Raw genomic sequence first — 17,601 nt, 5'->3', positions numbered from 1 at the left:
TTGGAAGAGAACCTTTTTGTGACTGCTCTTAAATTTTCACTAGTTAGGCGTGTTAGTAAAACCATTTTAACTTCAATTGAACATTACTCTAACAAAAGTTTTTGTCAAATTTAGTTCATCAGAAAGCAGGAAGAGATTGCTGCTGTTATCCCTCATTTTAAACACTGTAGAACACTCTTGGCACGTTTTAAATATTAAAAAAAATGTCCAATTTTAATGTTTGAGCATTAAATTTGGGGATAGATAGGATGTTGTTTCCAAGGTGTTTGTGATTAGATTATATGCTGCAATTTCTGATTGGTTGATGAAAGTCCATAAATGCATGATTTGAATTGGGACCCACTGTAGCTAGCCAGGGTAGGGCCTAATATGAATATGTGATTTATTTTGATACCCATTCACAGTCACTGCTGTCACTTGTTTGGCATCAACACTACCAGGCCCCCCCTTTTCTTCCTTCAGATCAATTTCACTTTCTGCCAACTAAAAAACAAAATACCACAGCTCCATATTTTCTATTTTCTAAATACTCAATATTCGTCTGCTTGAAAATTTACATTATTATTTCTTTCTGCAATTATATTATGAATTATTGACATTAATGATTTCGTATTATTAGTATAACTTGTAATTTTTTTACATTGTTAAGTAATAAAAATTGCTGGTAATTTATTTTTTAAAGTAATTATCACACAAAAAAATCAACAAATTTATCACGTGATTATCTATAATTGAGTGGTATTGTAGAACGACTTTGCATTGTTTGTACGTACATTGTACACTGTTTTATCACGAACAACAGTAGTAAAGGAGATAAAAAAACATTTATGCATGTTGATTATTTTGATATAATTGTTTAATTATTATTTTTCAATTACAAGGATATTGATCTGATTCGTGTGATCGAATGCACCATTCCCCCTTAATAGCAAGTTAGATATAAACTTCAATAACACTATTTGTCCGGTAATTTATCATAAAATATCTTATTGTTCAATTTCCTGTATTTATTTAAAATACAAAAAATTGAAATAATCAATATCATAACTTTTTTTATAAAAATTCAGTTAAAATGCAGTAATTTATTATAAACTTAAAATTTAATTTCTTCTAAGAAAATTAAAATTTCAGTCCATAAATTTGAACAGATGGTTAAAATGTTGTCTTAAATTTTACAATATTTTCTGCTTTCACTGTATAAAATTAAAAATATTTGTAAAAAAGTAATAATTTGTCTTTATTATATTATGTTTTTTCCTCCCAATTTCAAAGTTATTATTTTAATCTATTAATATAAATTATAATAACATTTATAATTGATGGTTACTTGTGTTCCAGAAAAGTTTTCAGAATTCAATTTAATTGAAAGTGACAAATTACTACATTGACATATATAATTTGTTATTTAGATTATATAACTCTCCAATCAACTTAACTTTAAATAATAAAGTATCTCGCCACCTACCGCACCACTACTATCAATTTCACATCTATTAACTTGTTTCAATAGGACAAAATTTAAAACATTCAACACTAATAAATTTTTTAAAACATCATAATAATGAGAAAAGAAACAATTAAACTTATTTTAAAATTATACTTGAAAATCATAAATCGATATGATATAACGTACGCATTATTTGAATCATTAAGATATTCACAGGCTGTTACGCACATATAGTTAACTGATAGATACCATAAAAGAAAAAGAGAGAAAAAAAAAACATTACTTTTATACGTAAAAACGAAAAATATTTACTTTTGACCACTAAAACCAAAATTTACTCATTTTTGAGTAATTAACACATTGAAATGCTTTAAATTATTATAACTTTAAAAATATTACTTTTATATTTGAAACGTGAGAAACAAGAAAAGTGAATTTATGAGCACCTTGAAGACGCAGTAGCAAACACGTCCTTGCATAATTCTTTTCCATTATGAACATTTACAAAACAACCAAACAACAAAAGCAAGTTTGGCAGCACACGTGGAATCACACCTTCCACAAAGCCATTATTATAGCTAATGTACAATTTGAGGTCGTTTTTCCATTCTTGTCCGAGATACATCAGTACGACTGACATGTATTTATAAATATAATATACGCATATATACAAATCAGAATACCGCATTAACTAACCTGGCCGAAAGCTTACCAGATTCGGGAGGTATATTGATTTCAGTTTCTTCATGTCATTTGCTGTCACCTTACAGGACTCCAATGTCAGAGATCTCAAGTTCTTGAGTGCTTTCAAATGCTGCAGACCAGCATTGGTGATACGAGAATTTGAAACATTCAAAGAAACCAACCCAGTGAGCCCTGTAATTATGATCATAAACGTGTGATCATCACAGACATACAGCTAACTACGATCACCTAACTTTCACCACTCTGGCCAAAGGAATAAATGCAGACCGTTTTTCATTAAGAAAATACTAATTCAAAGCAGGGGAAATTTATAGCAGCTATGATTCACTGAACCTTCACGCCTAGAGCTTAATATCTTGTTATGGTGTTGCGCTTTTGAAAATACAAAATAAGTACCAAGCCTTGTGTAAAAAGAAAAAAAACAGCAAAACAAAAAAACCCTGCCTTTCGTCAAGAATCGAGTGTAAAACATCGTGCAGTCCCAACACAATATTGACTATAAACCCCCCTCGTCTTCCACAAAAAAGCAAAAGAAGAAGATAAAATAATCTTTGTGAATGAATGACACAGCCTACACATACAGAATAACTGCAGTAACCAAGATAGTGTAAAAAGGACCAGGAAAGTAAGACCCGGGTCTGGTTATATCCAATCGCCACTTGACTATAACTTGCATACCGGGCTATTCTACCGCCCTTGCATATCACGATGAAGTATGCATGCTTGATTTCTAGACAGAGTCACCGAAAATAAAGACAATACTGACATATTTAGATGCCTTTTCCTAACGTTTAATTGGGTGATTGCGTTGGTAACCTAATTTAATTCAACTTTATAGCATAATGAAGATATTTACATACAAACTTCAGAATTCATTTAGGACTTAAATTTCCCAACTAGAAGTCCCTTGAATAGCCAACTAATTGAAGCATTTAGGACTTTCACGAGCAGACACCCTTCAAAAAGAAGGGCATATGATCCTGTTTAATCTATAAACCCAAGCCACACAACTTATTCATATTTTCTTTGTGATCATTTAGGTTTTCAAGTTGGTCAAGAAGGAAAAAAAAAGGCACACAGAATCATACATGAAACAAAGGAATGCGGAAGTACCTGAAATTAACTCAAGAGTTTTGTCTGTAAGATTGCTGTTCTGTGATAAATTTAAGCAGACCAGAGAAGAGAGCTCTTTGATATTTTTCACACCAGCATCAGTCAAAGCTCCACCACATATTTCCAAAGACCTCAGGTTCTTAAACTCTGTTTCACCAAAGAAAGTTGGCAAACCAACGAATTCAACTTGTAAGTGATATGGGCTCAATCAAAGAACATTAACATTCCTTCAATTCCATGTAAATACCACTTATCATAGGGGGATTAAGATTGAATTTGAATCTTATTTGACAAGAAACAATTTATAGTAACTAATAGTCAGTCCGTGCTTATACTTTTCATACGAGAGTAACAAAAATCTTTCCAGCAAACTGCATATTACATGCATCAAATTGACATTTAGTGATCAACTTAAACTTTTAAAAAAATAATGTACGTGAACTAAGCATTGCGAATTAAGAGACAAGTATTATTCAATTGCATTTCAGATAAAATTTAGCTCATGTAATTTGACTGTAAAGAAACGCCAAGACATCTTCTATTTGTCCTATAAAAATAAGAAAAACAAAAAGGCCAGAAAAAAAGAAGAGAAAATCATATTGACGGAAAAAGGTAATAATCAACATATCCACGAATAATAATGCCGAAGTAAAATATTTAGTGATGAATTGCATACTTTTCAAATAGTTTGTACCAAAATCTGTGATTCGTGCACCAAACAAATCCAGGTCAGTGAGGCCAGTCAAACCTGCATTGCCAAATTCAGAATTATGCATGCTGCAAAATTAAACTCTGAGATTACAAAATAAAAGTGCCAGAATACCTAAAGCTAAGAATAGCAAAATTTGTGCCAACTCAAGGCACTGTATCACCACATCATTATATGGGATGCATGTATATCACATACAATGAGTGCATAAAAATTAAATTCATATTTCAGATCGCGGCAAAAAAAAAAATAGTAGGTAATTGATTGGACTGAACAGGATTGGAGATCAAGTGCAATCTAAACAGAAATAAACAAACCGTTGTTTGAATTCAATTTTTTTAATAGAAACACGTACTTGTGAGGTTTGACAGCCCAATGTCAGAAATTTGGTAAGCATCCAAATTAAGGGACTTCAGAGATGAGAGTCCACANAATTTGCTTAAACCACCGTCACTAACCATGGTAAAAGAAAGATTTATTTTCTGCAGATTAGACAGTCCTACAACANATAGAATAAAAAAATAATCAACGAAAAAAATAGTCATAGAATTCTACATCACAATATCTCAAGCATTTACTGCATCTCGCATAGTAAGAATCATAACTCAAAGAGTGTCATATTTCTTTCTCATTGGTTTATTCATTAATCAGCAGTTAATCATGTCAAGAGATTAGTATAGGAGAACATCTACTTTCAAATGTAAAAAGGGATAAAGCTAACTTCAAAATAAAGAATGAAACTCCAAACACAAACTATAGAGATGGGGCATCAGAGCATCAGTCCCAAAATGTCCAAATCGGATGAGATGCAATAGGTAAAACGATCAGACATAATTTCAGTAGCATAAAATATCTCTCAAAATTACGGACATAACCATATCATAGTTATGAATATTATAGTAGTGAAGTCAGCAGAACAGCCATGAACCACTTCGAAGTTTTAAGCAGTGGTATATTTTTTTTAATTATGGCCAATACAGAGGCTGTGCCATGCCATAGTGGTGCTTAAATGAGGCATTTCTGAAAACCCTCTTTCCGCCACAAAATTACAGTTTCTTTCAGGGGAGGACAGGGGATAGGAGCAAAGTTGAGATTTCTGTCCCCTATTTTAGAACTAAAAAACCCTGATATGTATTTTTCTAAAGTTTCAACCAACACCCACCTGTCTCTAGCAGTATTACTAGTGATACTCAGCTTCCACTATTGTTCTCTACTTTGAACCCTCATCCTCCTCTGTCAGAACTCTGCAACATCCACCCTGGCCTCACCTTATATCAGATGTCTGAGATGTCTTGTCTAAAATTTGATAAATGAGCATGCCTTTGTTTCCCTTACTTCTTTTGTTATATGCTGACTTTTTATTAAAACCCATGACGTGACCTTTTATTGGTAAATATGACTATGCCATCAATGTTGAGTGTTTTCTTTTAAATNGCAAGCACTCACATTTGTACATAGTATATAAATTATTTGAGCTATATATAAAAATTTAAAATAGAGGCCATCTTACTAATAAGCTATACCGTTGTATTATTTTTGAGGTTGACCACTATACACTGATATCCACCATTTTTTTGACGTACAAGCAAANCTCAACCAAAAAAGCATACAAATTNTTATAGTAAGGTTCTGGTATATCGAACCTGATAAATGCTGTAGTCCATTGCTACCAACTTCTGTATCAGACAATTCCAAGCAGTTCAATCGCTTATGGCCTTAAAACATTGAGAAGAAAATGAGTCAAATATTCACTCAAGCAGAAATGTGCATTTAAAATGATAAATAACATGAACAATATTAAATTAATCAATTGCAACCAATTATGCCAAGTAGATAATAAGTTAATTTTTTCACTTTCTTTACCAAAACATTTAGGCAGCAACTGCATCAGGGAAGTTATAAAAAAGAGAAGAAAACAGAAGAAATTTCATATAAAAAAAAATACTGGGAATTCAAGCATCTACCAGCCAAATTGACCAATCCTTCATCACCAATCTTACATGAATCAAGGTTCAAGCTCTCCAACTTTGTCAATCCTGCTTGAAAACATACATCACACTGTTAAATACTGCCATCTTCTTTCAAATATATCCACTGTCCTAGGATAACAGCTTTATATCTTTCTGCTATATATATGTTAATAATACATAAATATTCTGCTCACATTAATTTAACATGTACAAAATAATAAGTTACAAGTTATATCACGAACAATAACTACGAGTAAGACTGATATTGAGAGTGTAACTCATGAAGGTAATATTTTGCGAAGTAGAGATTAATCAGTTACCATTGCTATAAAAGTAGTCTTACAGAGTCAACACATTAGTGTAACACAATATCTTCCAAAATTGGTGCCAAAATTATTGCCGAATTCAGGAAATTTAAAAGAAAGCAGTATCACATCATTAAACCAATATGTTCGTTTCCAATATAAGATTATAGTTTATTTACTCTTGAAGTTGTGCTGCCCATAAATGTTTCGTCTTGCAAACTTCAAAGTCCAAACAGTCCAATCTTGGATTGAGATGGGTGTGCTTAGATATCCCCAATAAACTTGGAATATGACCAAACTCCTTACAAGATTCAAGCAATCCTCTCCTTTGAGTTAGATTGTATACTTTTCTAATATATAATTTGGTCGATCGATGACACTAATGACTTGGACTGCCACATAATTAGGGACAAAAGTCTTTTTTTTATAGGGTATTTAGCATTAAATTCCTGGTTCCACATTTCACATTCCTGGAAAAGGATAGGTTTTACTACCAAGCTGCCCATATGGCATGTTAAAATTCCATTAGACAGGTCTACTGATGTCCACTTACAAGTTTATAAATAGCTTCCATCTTCACAATAGACCATGATGAATATATGAAAACAAAACAAGCAAGAGATTTGAAATCACCTTTCAAGTGAATTAAACAAGTATCTGTTATGACATTAAATCCCAAGTTTAATACTTTCAAATTTTCCAGTCCTGTAAAAAAGAAAGATAATGTTACGAATGTAATGCCCCCAATAATATTTATGGTGTAAAACAATAGCCCAAAAAGCTTATTATTAAATATAAAATCACAGCCTGAAAGAGGTAACCGTGCAATTCTTAACAACTTACGTGAGAATTTTTTGCATCCATTGTCAGAGATATTGCATCTATTAAGATTCAAGTTTGATAGCGCAGGAAGCTCTGGCACAAAACATAACATCAAATCAATCATCAATGCACATTTCACGTTTAATAGGTTATTTATTGAGAAGAAAGACGTGATGAATTTAAAACTTTAGATTCAACAAAACAGTTCACTGATAATAAAAAACCTAATAGAAGGTGGTTCAAAATAATATGCATGTTCAGCTCAAACCTATTTTGTTTGAGTCAATTAAACTCGATGAAATTAGAACCACAAAGCTACTGAATAAACAAAAAAGTAAATACTGTGTTAATATTATAAATTATTAGAAACAAAAAATTGGGTTTCTTCTGAAAAGGTACTAAGGCTTGGACCAAATTCCTCCTGTGGGTAATCAAAGCATTAGCTAAAAGCTGCTTGGTGGATTGAAATTCACTCCACAGTTTGGGTCTGCAAAACAATTTGATTGCTCCGTACTAGCCAAATTTCACTAAACGGACTCCAAAAAAACTAAACTTTAGTTATTTGCTTATGTTGTTGAAATGACTTTCATATTAATAGTTTTAATTTGATTAAATAAATGAGTGTATCTTTTAATGGTACCTTTAATGTTTATAATTAGTTATTCAGTGATAATTGAGTTTTAAATGAAATTTGAGTCGGATTTACGTAAGTGGTAATTACCTCAGGTAATTAGGGTGAGTAAGATATAGTTTGCGTATTGAGTAATGAAGCCAATAATGAGTTTTAAAATGAAAGCTGTTGTGTCATGAGTCAAATTGGATATTCTTTAAATTTCTTGGAGCCTTGAGTGAGGCTAGGATTGTGATTGGCAGACTGATTCATGATTTGATTGTATAATTCTACGTGGTATCAAAGTTTATATGAAGTTTTTAATTACGGTGAATTGGAATCATAAATTAAATTTAAGTAATAACTAACCCTTGTGCTTTGTATGTGTTATGGATCGTCTCAGGAACAACAATAGAATGTGATATGATCATTTGTGATGTTTTGAAATACTATTGGCACATCCACCTGTGCATGTATATATAAAAATATATTTTGGTTTGTAAGACCAATGTGCTTGAAATAAAATAAATTCACTTGTTTTATATTTAAAACATTCACGCATGTCATATATTTTAATTTTTAAGTTAGCAAAGTTATTAGTAATTATATATGTTTTATGGGGACGTTGTCTAAGAAAGCTCAATTTAAATACTTGGAATCACATCCACACCCAAGGATTTTGTTTCTAAAGCTTCACAATCAGTAGACTTTCCCGGCTAAAATTACAATCTTCATGCAGTAATATGCTAAAGGGATCCAAACGAATGCTCTAAGCTTTAAAGCATTCACCCCTTCAAATATAAGAGCACCAGGACTATAACATATCCAATAAGGACTTAAGCCAATACCCAAGAGATTATACCCTACCAAACAGCTGGTTCTCTAGTAAGCCTAAATATAACCACAAGACTGATTAATACAATAAGCATATAAATCTACAAAAGAATACCTGCAAGAGAATCCAAGCATGCAGCTGTTACAAGGCACCCTTCCAAATTTAACAGGGCAAGCTTCTGTAACCCTGGAATGGACAAAAAATGTTGAAAATAAATGAGACAGATTAATATGAAATTTCCTTTTAACTGGTAAGCTAGGACAACTGGGATGCACACCCAACTTTGCAATTTCTCTAATTAAACAACTTAACAGAGATCAACCTTAGAAAATTGACAAAATATTTCATAATGAGGTGGAGTTTATATGAATTTATTTTTAAATCAGCATTCTGACTTATCACACAAAATGAGACTACATTTTAAAATTGAAGCACAAAGTATTTTAATCTGAAAAAAAAGAAAATAACTAAATTGGTTTCTAAAATAAAACATCGACTCTTTAAAACATGAGTAGTTCATCATTGCATTATGAAGTCCAGTAAAGAGGTATTAATAACTTCATTGAATAAAACCTTGGTACATACAAGAAATGGGCACAAAACATCAATTGACCTTTGCATCTTCACATACAACATGTACAGCAAGACTAAAGAGAGACATATAAAACTACTTTGAGGAAAACAATACCTCTCAGGAAACTGACACCAAAATCAGTGACTTTACTGGATGAAATCTCTAGACTTTTCAGGCTGGCAAGCTCTGGAGGTAAATTGAATCAGATAAATTGTATTGTTGATTAGTGAACAATATTTCTAATAAGATGGAAAGTTGTTGCTATTTAATCTTCTCAAGTGATATAAAAACCTTAAACTCAAGGTAAATAAACTTCGCAGAATATGTGTAGAAACTACTCTGTAGTAGAAAACATACTAATTGCATAAAAGAAAGTCTAGACAATCAATCTTGGGTAAAAGTTTAAGTCACTGTAATCAAAAGAAAGCAAGATGTTTTGCAACAAACCTGAAAGAGGTTTCATATCATAATCTGTTATGCAATTACACCACTTTAAATTGAGAGATTCCAACTTGGTCAAACCTGAAAATACGGACCAAATCATTTGACAGAAATTACATGGATATCAAGTTTGTTTTGTTGTCCAAGAGTTCATGCTACAGAATCATAGCTACTGTAATAGAACTCCTTTTAAAGTATGCACTTGTTCACTAATACATACTTGTAAATGAAACAACTAATATTATGAAAAAGTATAATAAGTTATTGATTCCTTATTTTAGCTTTCCATAACACTTGTCAAGAATATAGGCACAAGGTAGCACAAAATATATTATTGGATTTCAGTTAATTGTCTTCTGCTTCATTGACAGCACAATGTCAATTGTACGTTGAAAGATCTAACAACTGTAATAGACATTAGACAACAATACCACATCATTGGATATAGTAGCAGCCTTATGACTTATATAAGTTAGAAGTTAAAATTTGAACACAGTTTTGAATGTCTTAGAATAACTGGTTAGTAAAGCTTTACTTTCACACAAAAATTGCATCTAAGAACAAACCTCGAAGATGAACAAGGCCTCCATGAATCCCAGGACATCTCTCCAAATCCAACTTGACCAAGTTGACAAGACCAGAAAAGGCACTCATTCCCTTAGCAGAAATTGAATCATTTCGTCTAAAACTCAAACTTGTCAAGTTTGACAGGCCTGAAATATTTTATTATAGTTGTAAACATTCAGTAAAAGCATCGCATCTTATGGACAAAGCTCCTAGAAGTAAGTAATTTCACATGAATATCTACATTATATGCAAGACACATGAGGAAAATTATGAATATGTTATGGAACAAAAAGGCTAAGACAGATGGCAGAGGTAAACAGAAAACAATATATTACACATAAAATGCATGCAAACCACTTTAGCCTCCCTATTCAGAATTCATTGTGTCAAATTGGATTAATTGATAAGGGTGGCTGTTGAAAACATTTTCATTCTTTAAAAGAAACAGAATTTCCAAGGCAGGTAAAATAATCATGTGCATTGCCCTCTCCAGAATTAAATTATTTGAACATGATATTTTAAAATGTTTAACATTATAGTTAAAACAGTACAAAAGATGTAATAGCATGCAGATGATCAGCACAAGATTTATGTATTCATTTTTCAATATTAAAAGAAAAGTAAATTAGAAATAGGTGCATCAATAGGAAATAAAATTGCCAAAAGAATAGAGAAAACTACGTCCAAAATTCTGGTAAAGAAGTTTCCAATTAACCACCCAAAGTCCTTAATGACATAATAATGAGTTTATACTTACTCCTTTAACTGATCACTTGAAGGATCAAAGTTCTTAAATTGAGAGAATCATTTACCAAGAATTCATTCACTGAAAGTTATCCATGAAAAAAATATATATTTTTATGAACTGGTAGCCTTAGTATCCTAGGCTAACTTTAAATAAGTTTTCACATAAGGCAATACGTAACCCATTTCCACATCAATGTATACACAGTTTACCAAAGGATATTTAGATATTTTTCTTTTATCCTTTTTAAGATGAAGAAAATAATATATAAGATGCCAAAGGACTAACACCCAAGAGAAAATATGAGAAATAAATGAATAACTGCAAATGCATTGAGTGTTATTTCATAACAACACATAAGAAAAGAAACATTACCACTGATACACTCTAGTCCACGATCTGAAATTTGATCACAGTAATTTAGATTCAAAGAAATTAAACTTGCACAATCTTTAAGGTATGTCAGCCCAAAATCAGTGACATCAGACCCAGAAAGATCTACAGAAAGTAAAGATGAACCCTGGGATGAGATGACGTCCATCCAATCATCATTAACACCACCATATTCTCCTAAGTAAAGATCCTGTAAAAAAAAAAAATAAGTGACAAAAATAATTATTAGACCAAGAACACATAATCAACCAGGTTCATAATGACTTGAATTATCTACCTGTAGAGCACAATCTCGAAAAGCTTCTAAGGAAGCACTGGTTAGACATCTCGAGTAAACCAAATTATTAAAAATTAACTGACTAATATCCCGTGGCAGCATAGAAAATGAGTTATATTTATCAATGTCCTGTCAGATAAAGATTGCAGTGATTAGATCTAATCATCAACATATATAGGGTCCGAACAAAGTAAAATAACAAATCTTTTGTTAGAATAATACCTCATTTATTTTCTGTATGCACAGGTCCAAAAGTGGTGGACATTCTCCTTTTCGTAAGTGAAAATCAACAGATGGATAAGAAAAAGACGATGTCCACCATTTCAAACTCCCACATTTAGAATAGCTTCGTGATAATCCTCTGTTAATACTATCTTCATTGTCCTGCTCTCGCTTCCTAGAACATGCTCCCCCCATCCAGGAAATATTCCCGTCACCAATATATGTTAAAAAACTTACAGCACGACACTAGACTAATCCCTTCAATAACCAACAGCTAACATATGGAACCATCGCATCACTTCATCCTATTAGAAAGACCTGAAACAGTAATAGCTGAATAAGATTCAGCAACTTGAGCATTCAGGAATTGACTTCTCTTGAATCCATTAACAAGTTCTATCTAGAACACCTCCTCTAAAAGCCAAAGACCAAAACTGCCAAATCAGCTTCAAATATCAGCAATTGCACAATAATAAGCACTTGTCATATTTGTCTTAAACACACACACAAACAGGAAAAGGGTAGATTACACTAAGACCTCATTGTGCACCAAAAAAAAGGACACATATATGCATAATCAAACAGATTCATCCTTGTAAAAATACACTAGTTCAAAACACGATAAATAGAAATTAAATTTGTTTTTTGCGAGATCAATTACAAATTACAATTTAAAACAACAAAACACAACGTGAAAAAACTAGAATACACTACACTCAGTACTCGCTGTTCACCAATGTTAAAATTATCAATAAAATAAAAATATAGAAATGTAGAGAGATTAAAAGTGGAGAAAAATAACCACTAGAATTCATAAATGAGAATACCTACCGATATATATTTTACAACAAATTTAAAATATCAAGCTTAAAATTAGGCTTATTTTGAAATTTAAAGTAATTAACTAAAACATATCATGAAAGAAAAAAATTTCAACAATAACAAAATCACTGTTTAAAGCTTATGTAAAATTCTGAATTCAAGTATGGGAGAGTTTCAAAATTCCAAGAGCCTAAAAACAACAGAAAGTGTATACGAAAAATCGAACAAAAAACGGATTCACCTTACAGTTGCACACAAGTTCAAAACACTGGAAATAAAAATAATACTTAAATAAAACCAATATGAACGGCACAATAGTACCTTAACAATATTATAAAAAAAATGAAACAACGAAATTCTCATAAAATACACTAAAATAGGAGGGTTTAAAATTACAACACAAATAAACATAAGCATACACAGGTAAATAATTAAATAATAATAGTGATATGGAAAGAACCAGCGGCATAGTAGCAACCTACAATGATCGAAGTGCAGAGAATCCAAACGGCCAAGTAACAAGTTACGAGCGATGATCGAACTGAAGAGAACACAAACGGAATATAGCAAGTTACGAAGGATGATCGAACTGCAGAGAACAGCAGAATCCAGAGATGTTGTTGAATGAAGATTTGCAGAGAGGAAAAGAACAACAGAACGAAAACGAAAGACGATTCTGGAAAGAGTGAACCGAAACAGCAGACAGAGTTTTTAACGAAGGGAAGCTGAGAAGCAAATAGCGAGGAAGTTGCAGGTGAAAGTTGAAAACCTGGGAGTGAGTGCGAGCAGAAAAGAGTGGTGGGTGGGTACGTGGCTCGTAACCGAGGCTCCATCCGAAGCAGGCATCGGATTACACGTGGCGAAAATGGTAGGTAAGGGATTGAGAGGGAGGTGCAATTCTCATGACTTTATCCATTTGGAAGAGCAGGTGGGACCCACTCGGTTGCCTTGCGAACTGTGTACACGCAATATGCTTCATTCAATTCGATCATCACGCTACTTAAATTAACCATTGCTTTATTATATCTTCGTTTATATTTTATTAATTAATTAATTAATTTATGCGTCTCCATTTATTAATTAACAATCATGGCATCACTTGTTTGTTTTTACTTCCAACCCACTTAACCATTATTCCTTTACGCTATTGCACGAATCAATCCAACAAATTTCAAATTGTATAATTGACGGAATTCTCTTAAAACAACACTTTAGTGCGTAATTGATTTCACATTGAAATTTTTAAAATCACTGGTCAATGAGATTTGAATTAAAGTTTCTTATATTTAGTTTTATTGAAAAATTGAGCATGAATTCATAATTGAATTCTAATACTAACAATTTATTATTTTGGAAAAACAATTAAATATGTTAACAGTAAAAGAATTGAAAGCGCCATCCGGTGGAAATTACAGTACACATTCTAATAGTACAAATCTTCTCTACGACTTCTAATGAATAACATCACGTTCGATCTTTAATCTCAATTCATGAATTATTGGATATAATAGAGAGCAAAGTTCCTAAGGATATCAGATTTTTAGCCCTGAATGGACAGCAACCACTCCCCCGACTAGATTCTCATACTCTACTTTCTGGAACCCAGCATTGGCTATCATCGATGCAAATTTTTCCTGGAATTTCATCAATTACAACACATTAGTTAACACAATAAGAAAAAACAAGTAGATGACTCCGAAGAAAAATTCCTTCAGATCCATAAGAGAGGTTTCTGCACAATCTCATGATGCCAAGTAAACATAAGCAAGTTTTCCATCATTTATAGATATTAAATAAAAACTACACAAAACTAGAGAACAGATAATAAAGAACATGGACAGCTATGAATAGACGGAAAGTGTGATAACCTGTGAGGGGAAACGCCTGATACTCTCAACTAAGTACTGATAGGATTCTCGATCACCAGCAACCAGCTCGCCCATGTATGGAATAACTGAGAAAGAATAATAATCATACCTACATGCAAAAGATGAGTAACATCAAGCTGAAAGTTGACTTTGAGTACAAAAGGAGGCCATGATTCTATAATAGTGGCCAGTTTATGGAGTATAGTTACATTTGGTTGGCAAGGAATGCCTGTATTTTGAGAACTATCCTTTCATCCTGTCATCTATTCATATCTATTCCAAAGGGGGGTTTCCAGAATTTTTCGAGTTCAGATTCTCGATTGGGTTTCTTTGTATTGTCCTTTACTGTGTCTTCAAAATACACTGATGTTGGTATTTTAAAAGCTTTTTAATATATTTTAAAACATCAAAATCAGTATACTTTAAAGGCACTAAAAGAACAACATAGAAAAACCCAATCGAGAATCCAAATTTGAATTTTCCATGTAAATTAAAGTGTATCTTAGTTATATTTTCTTTCTCAAACGTGAGTAGAATGCATATCGTCATTCTCAATTTTCCTTATCATATGTCAACCTACCAATACTCATGATTCTCGCAAATGATACTTACAAATCTTTAAATATAGGAATACCAACGTGGCTAAGTTCAAGGCAAAGGAACCTTCCTCCTGGTTTCAATACCCTGTTAAAGAGAAAAAGAAATAATAAATATATTAATGATTCATCATACGTTTTAATTGATTGCCATCACTGCTCCGGCATACAAGTTATAGCAAATTCTTGAAAAAGTGCAAACCTACCTATGAGCTTCACTGAGTACTTTCTCTATGTGTGTGACATTTCTTATCCCAAATGCAATAGTATAACCATCCATTGAATCATTTTGGAAACTCAAGCTTTCAGCATTTCCCTCCACCCATACAAGGGAACCATCTTCTCCAAAACCTATTATAATAAGCAGAAAATATTCATTCCTAGCAAATGAAGATACATTAAACCAAAATCCTCTACGAAAGCTTAAACGAATCATTGTGAGTTTAAGGCATTCTCATTCACCCTTCTCCAAAGCTCGCTCTCTGCCAACATTTAACATCTGAGGGTTAATATCACATACATAAATCCGAGTTTCTGCCTCTAAAGTATCTTGAAAAACACCTTGAAGTCCTCTCAGCTTAACTTTGTTTATGCTCTCCAAGATTCTAAAAGCAACATCCCCTGTAAAATCAATAAATTTAAGCTTGATACAAAAACCCATAAAACTTTTAAGATGCAACAGCACATTGCTTCAGTTCCTGAGAATTTTATTGAGAAGAAGCAAAGTTTATGTTAAATAAATACAGAAACATAATACAACTGCATTGCTTAAAACAACCTTAAACGCATATGGAGCACATACAGCTTACTGTTAAAAAAGTTAAAATACCACCATATGAAGCACATGCATATATTTACTTTATGACTCGTATAACCCAGTAAAAAATAATAAGTATTATAGAAACAAATTAAAACAATCTCTTTTTGTGCTTAGTACTTGAACATGCAACAGCATAAAAAATAGCTAGATGAATCAGCAAAATCGGACCAGACAGACAATATGTCAATTAGCTGATGAACTAAAACTTCTCCCACTAACCAATTCAGAATTCATTCATTTCTTTCATTCAGATAGCGCCACATACCTGTGCCACCAGCCACATCAAGATGCTTCATTCCAGGAAAGGGATTCAGCTTGGAAACTAACCTGAGCAGAAAAAATAATCACAAATGTAAGTAAAGTCCAACACCAATTGCTATATGATTGAAATTGATATTATTATTATTATTTATAGAGATGAGAATGTAATATAAACCTATCCTTCCACAATCTGTGCAATCCAGCACTCATTAGGTCATTCATTAAATCGTAGCTCGAAGCAACGCTCGTGAAGACATCACCAACCATGCGAGCCTTATCCTCTTCGTTTACATGTTTAAACCCTGAAAATGTGCCATAACATCATTTTTTTTCCAGTTTCTAATTGAGAATTGAAATTTGATCGCGGAAGAGAGTAGAGAGTGTAAACCAACCAAAACTGGTGGCGTGAGAATGTAGTAGCCTTGAAGTGGAAGATAACGCAGGGAAGAGTTTAGTCCCCAACCGTCGAGACACCGATCTCAAAGCCATGGTTTCTGGCCACGAAAGGAAGCAAAAATGGAATCACCACAAGAATAAGAACTGATGATTGATTGATCAGCTACTTGCATGAATCTGATCGTGATGATTGTTCTTTTTTTAATGCTATGGAAGGTTAGACACGGAGATTCAGACAAAGATGAAAGAGCAGAGACAAAAACACGCGAGGCTGAGACGAGGACAACCGCCAGAACCGTCGCCTCCGATCTCTATTAGGCCTTGAACCGCTTCTCCGTCAATATATGGGCCATCCAACACAGATTTCTTATAGGAGTTTTTAGGCTTTTACTTTTTGTACCTCTCAGTTTTTTCGTCCACCTCCTCGAACTAACGTGGTTTCCAAAATTTCTAGAATGAAATTTTAAAAATAGAATTTTCGGAATAAAATTTTAGAATGTAATTTTCAGAATATATAAATTGTGTTTCTGAATGAATTTTTCAGAATAAAATTTCAAATAAAACTTTCTAAAACTCATAAAATGTCTTTAAAGGTTTTTGGAATATTCATGAGAAATATATTATGGAATTTTTTTTAAAGAATATATGAAATATTTTTCGAAAAAAAATATTCCGAAACGAGTTTTTTTTTTTTTTCTGCATTTCCTCTTTTTTCCTTTACAGCAGTTTTGTAGTGTTGGTAATTGTAGAAGTAGTGATGATGTGCAGTAATTGTAACATCCCAATTCTGATAGTTAAGGAAAAAAAAATATATTCTTTTGATAGCGAAAAACAAAATAATTCATTCATATAAGTCTTAGACTAAGGTAATAAACAATAAACCATCACAGTCCCATTAAAGGGAAATTTATTACAAACTGAAAACTTCCAAATCAACTGAAAATAAAATAACATAATTCAATTTAACTGAAATTGTTCAAAAACAAAGAAAATCTTTCCCATTCCGTTCTCGACTTCTTTTCGCTTTAATTATCAACTGGAACATCTGTATCAACATCTGCTCCCGTATAACAACACGAGTTATACGATCATCACATTCATAC

The 17,601-nt window shown here is 32.4% G+C and overlaps 2 protein-coding genes across 8 annotated transcripts; both read right to left on the bottom strand.

Moving 5' to 3' along the window:
• Nucleotides 1–1,894: 1,894 nt before the first annotated feature.
• LOC106774128 (F-box/LRR-repeat protein 13) lies at nt 1,895–13,503 on the bottom strand. Of its 7 annotated transcripts, none has more exons than XM_022786028.1 (17): nt 13,036–13,503; nt 12,145–12,169; nt 11,736–12,053; nt 11,514–11,642; nt 11,219–11,426; nt 10,098–10,244; nt 9,538–9,612; nt 9,205–9,276; nt 8,631–8,702; nt 7,093–7,164; nt 6,883–6,954; nt 5,939–6,010; nt 5,618–5,689; nt 4,330–4,473; nt 3,942–4,013; nt 3,266–3,412; nt 1,895–2,323 (listed from the first exon to the last, which is right to left on the bottom strand). In XM_022786028.1, the coding sequence occupies exons 3-17, from the start codon at nt 11,928–11,930 to the stop codon at nt 2,139–2,141; spliced, it is 1,734 nt and encodes a 577-aa protein (XP_022641749.1). In that variant the 5' UTR covers nt 11,931–12,053; nt 12,145–12,169; nt 13,036–13,503; the 3' UTR covers nt 1,895–2,138. The 7 variants fall into 7 exon arrangements, with proteins under 7 accessions (XP_022641749.1, XP_022641746.1, XP_022641748.1 ...); XM_022786025.1 differs by having other exon boundaries at nt 13,040–13,503; XM_022786027.1 differs by lacking the exon at nt 12,145–12,169 and having other exon boundaries at nt 11,736–12,068.
• A 416-nt stretch (nt 13,504–13,919) lies between these two features.
• Nucleotides 13,920–16,848, bottom strand: LOC106773574 (2-methoxy-6-polyprenyl-1,4-benzoquinol methylase, mitochondrial). The gene is made up of 8 exons (XM_014660272.2): nt 16,495–16,848; nt 16,278–16,404; nt 16,107–16,168; nt 15,484–15,642; nt 15,228–15,372; nt 15,038–15,109; nt 14,426–14,534; nt 13,920–14,191 (listed from the first exon to the last, which is right to left on the bottom strand). The coding sequence occupies exons 1-8, from the start codon at nt 16,589–16,591 to the stop codon at nt 14,090–14,092; spliced, it is 873 nt and encodes a 290-aa protein (XP_014515758.1). The 5' UTR covers nt 16,592–16,848; the 3' UTR covers nt 13,920–14,089.
• Nucleotides 16,849–17,601: the final 753 nt, after the last annotated feature.

Source organism: Vigna radiata, chromosome 9 (assembly GCF_000741045.1).
Source record: "Vigna radiata var. radiata cultivar VC1973A chromosome 9, Vradiata_ver6, whole genome shotgun sequence".
NCBI lineage: Eukaryota > Viridiplantae > Streptophyta > Magnoliopsida > Fabales > Fabaceae > Vigna > Vigna radiata.
This window is presented reverse-complemented; position numbering and strand designations above follow the sequence as displayed.

Bases quoted from the DNA above. Each gene is read 5' to 3' on its own strand.
- LOC106773574 (XM_014660272.2), bottom strand. From the start codon at position 16,591: ATGGCTTTGAGATCGGTGTCTCGACGGTTGGGGACTAAACTCTTCCCT. The intron at 16,169-16,277 runs GTTTATATTACA...TTTTCTGCTCAG, and splicing joins CACAGATTGTGGAAGGATAG to GTTAGTTTCCAAGCTGAATC. The intron at 14,192-14,425 runs GTTATCACACTT...ATGAAATTCCAG, and splicing joins TCAGGCGTTTCCCCTCACAG to GAAAAATTTGCATCGATGAT.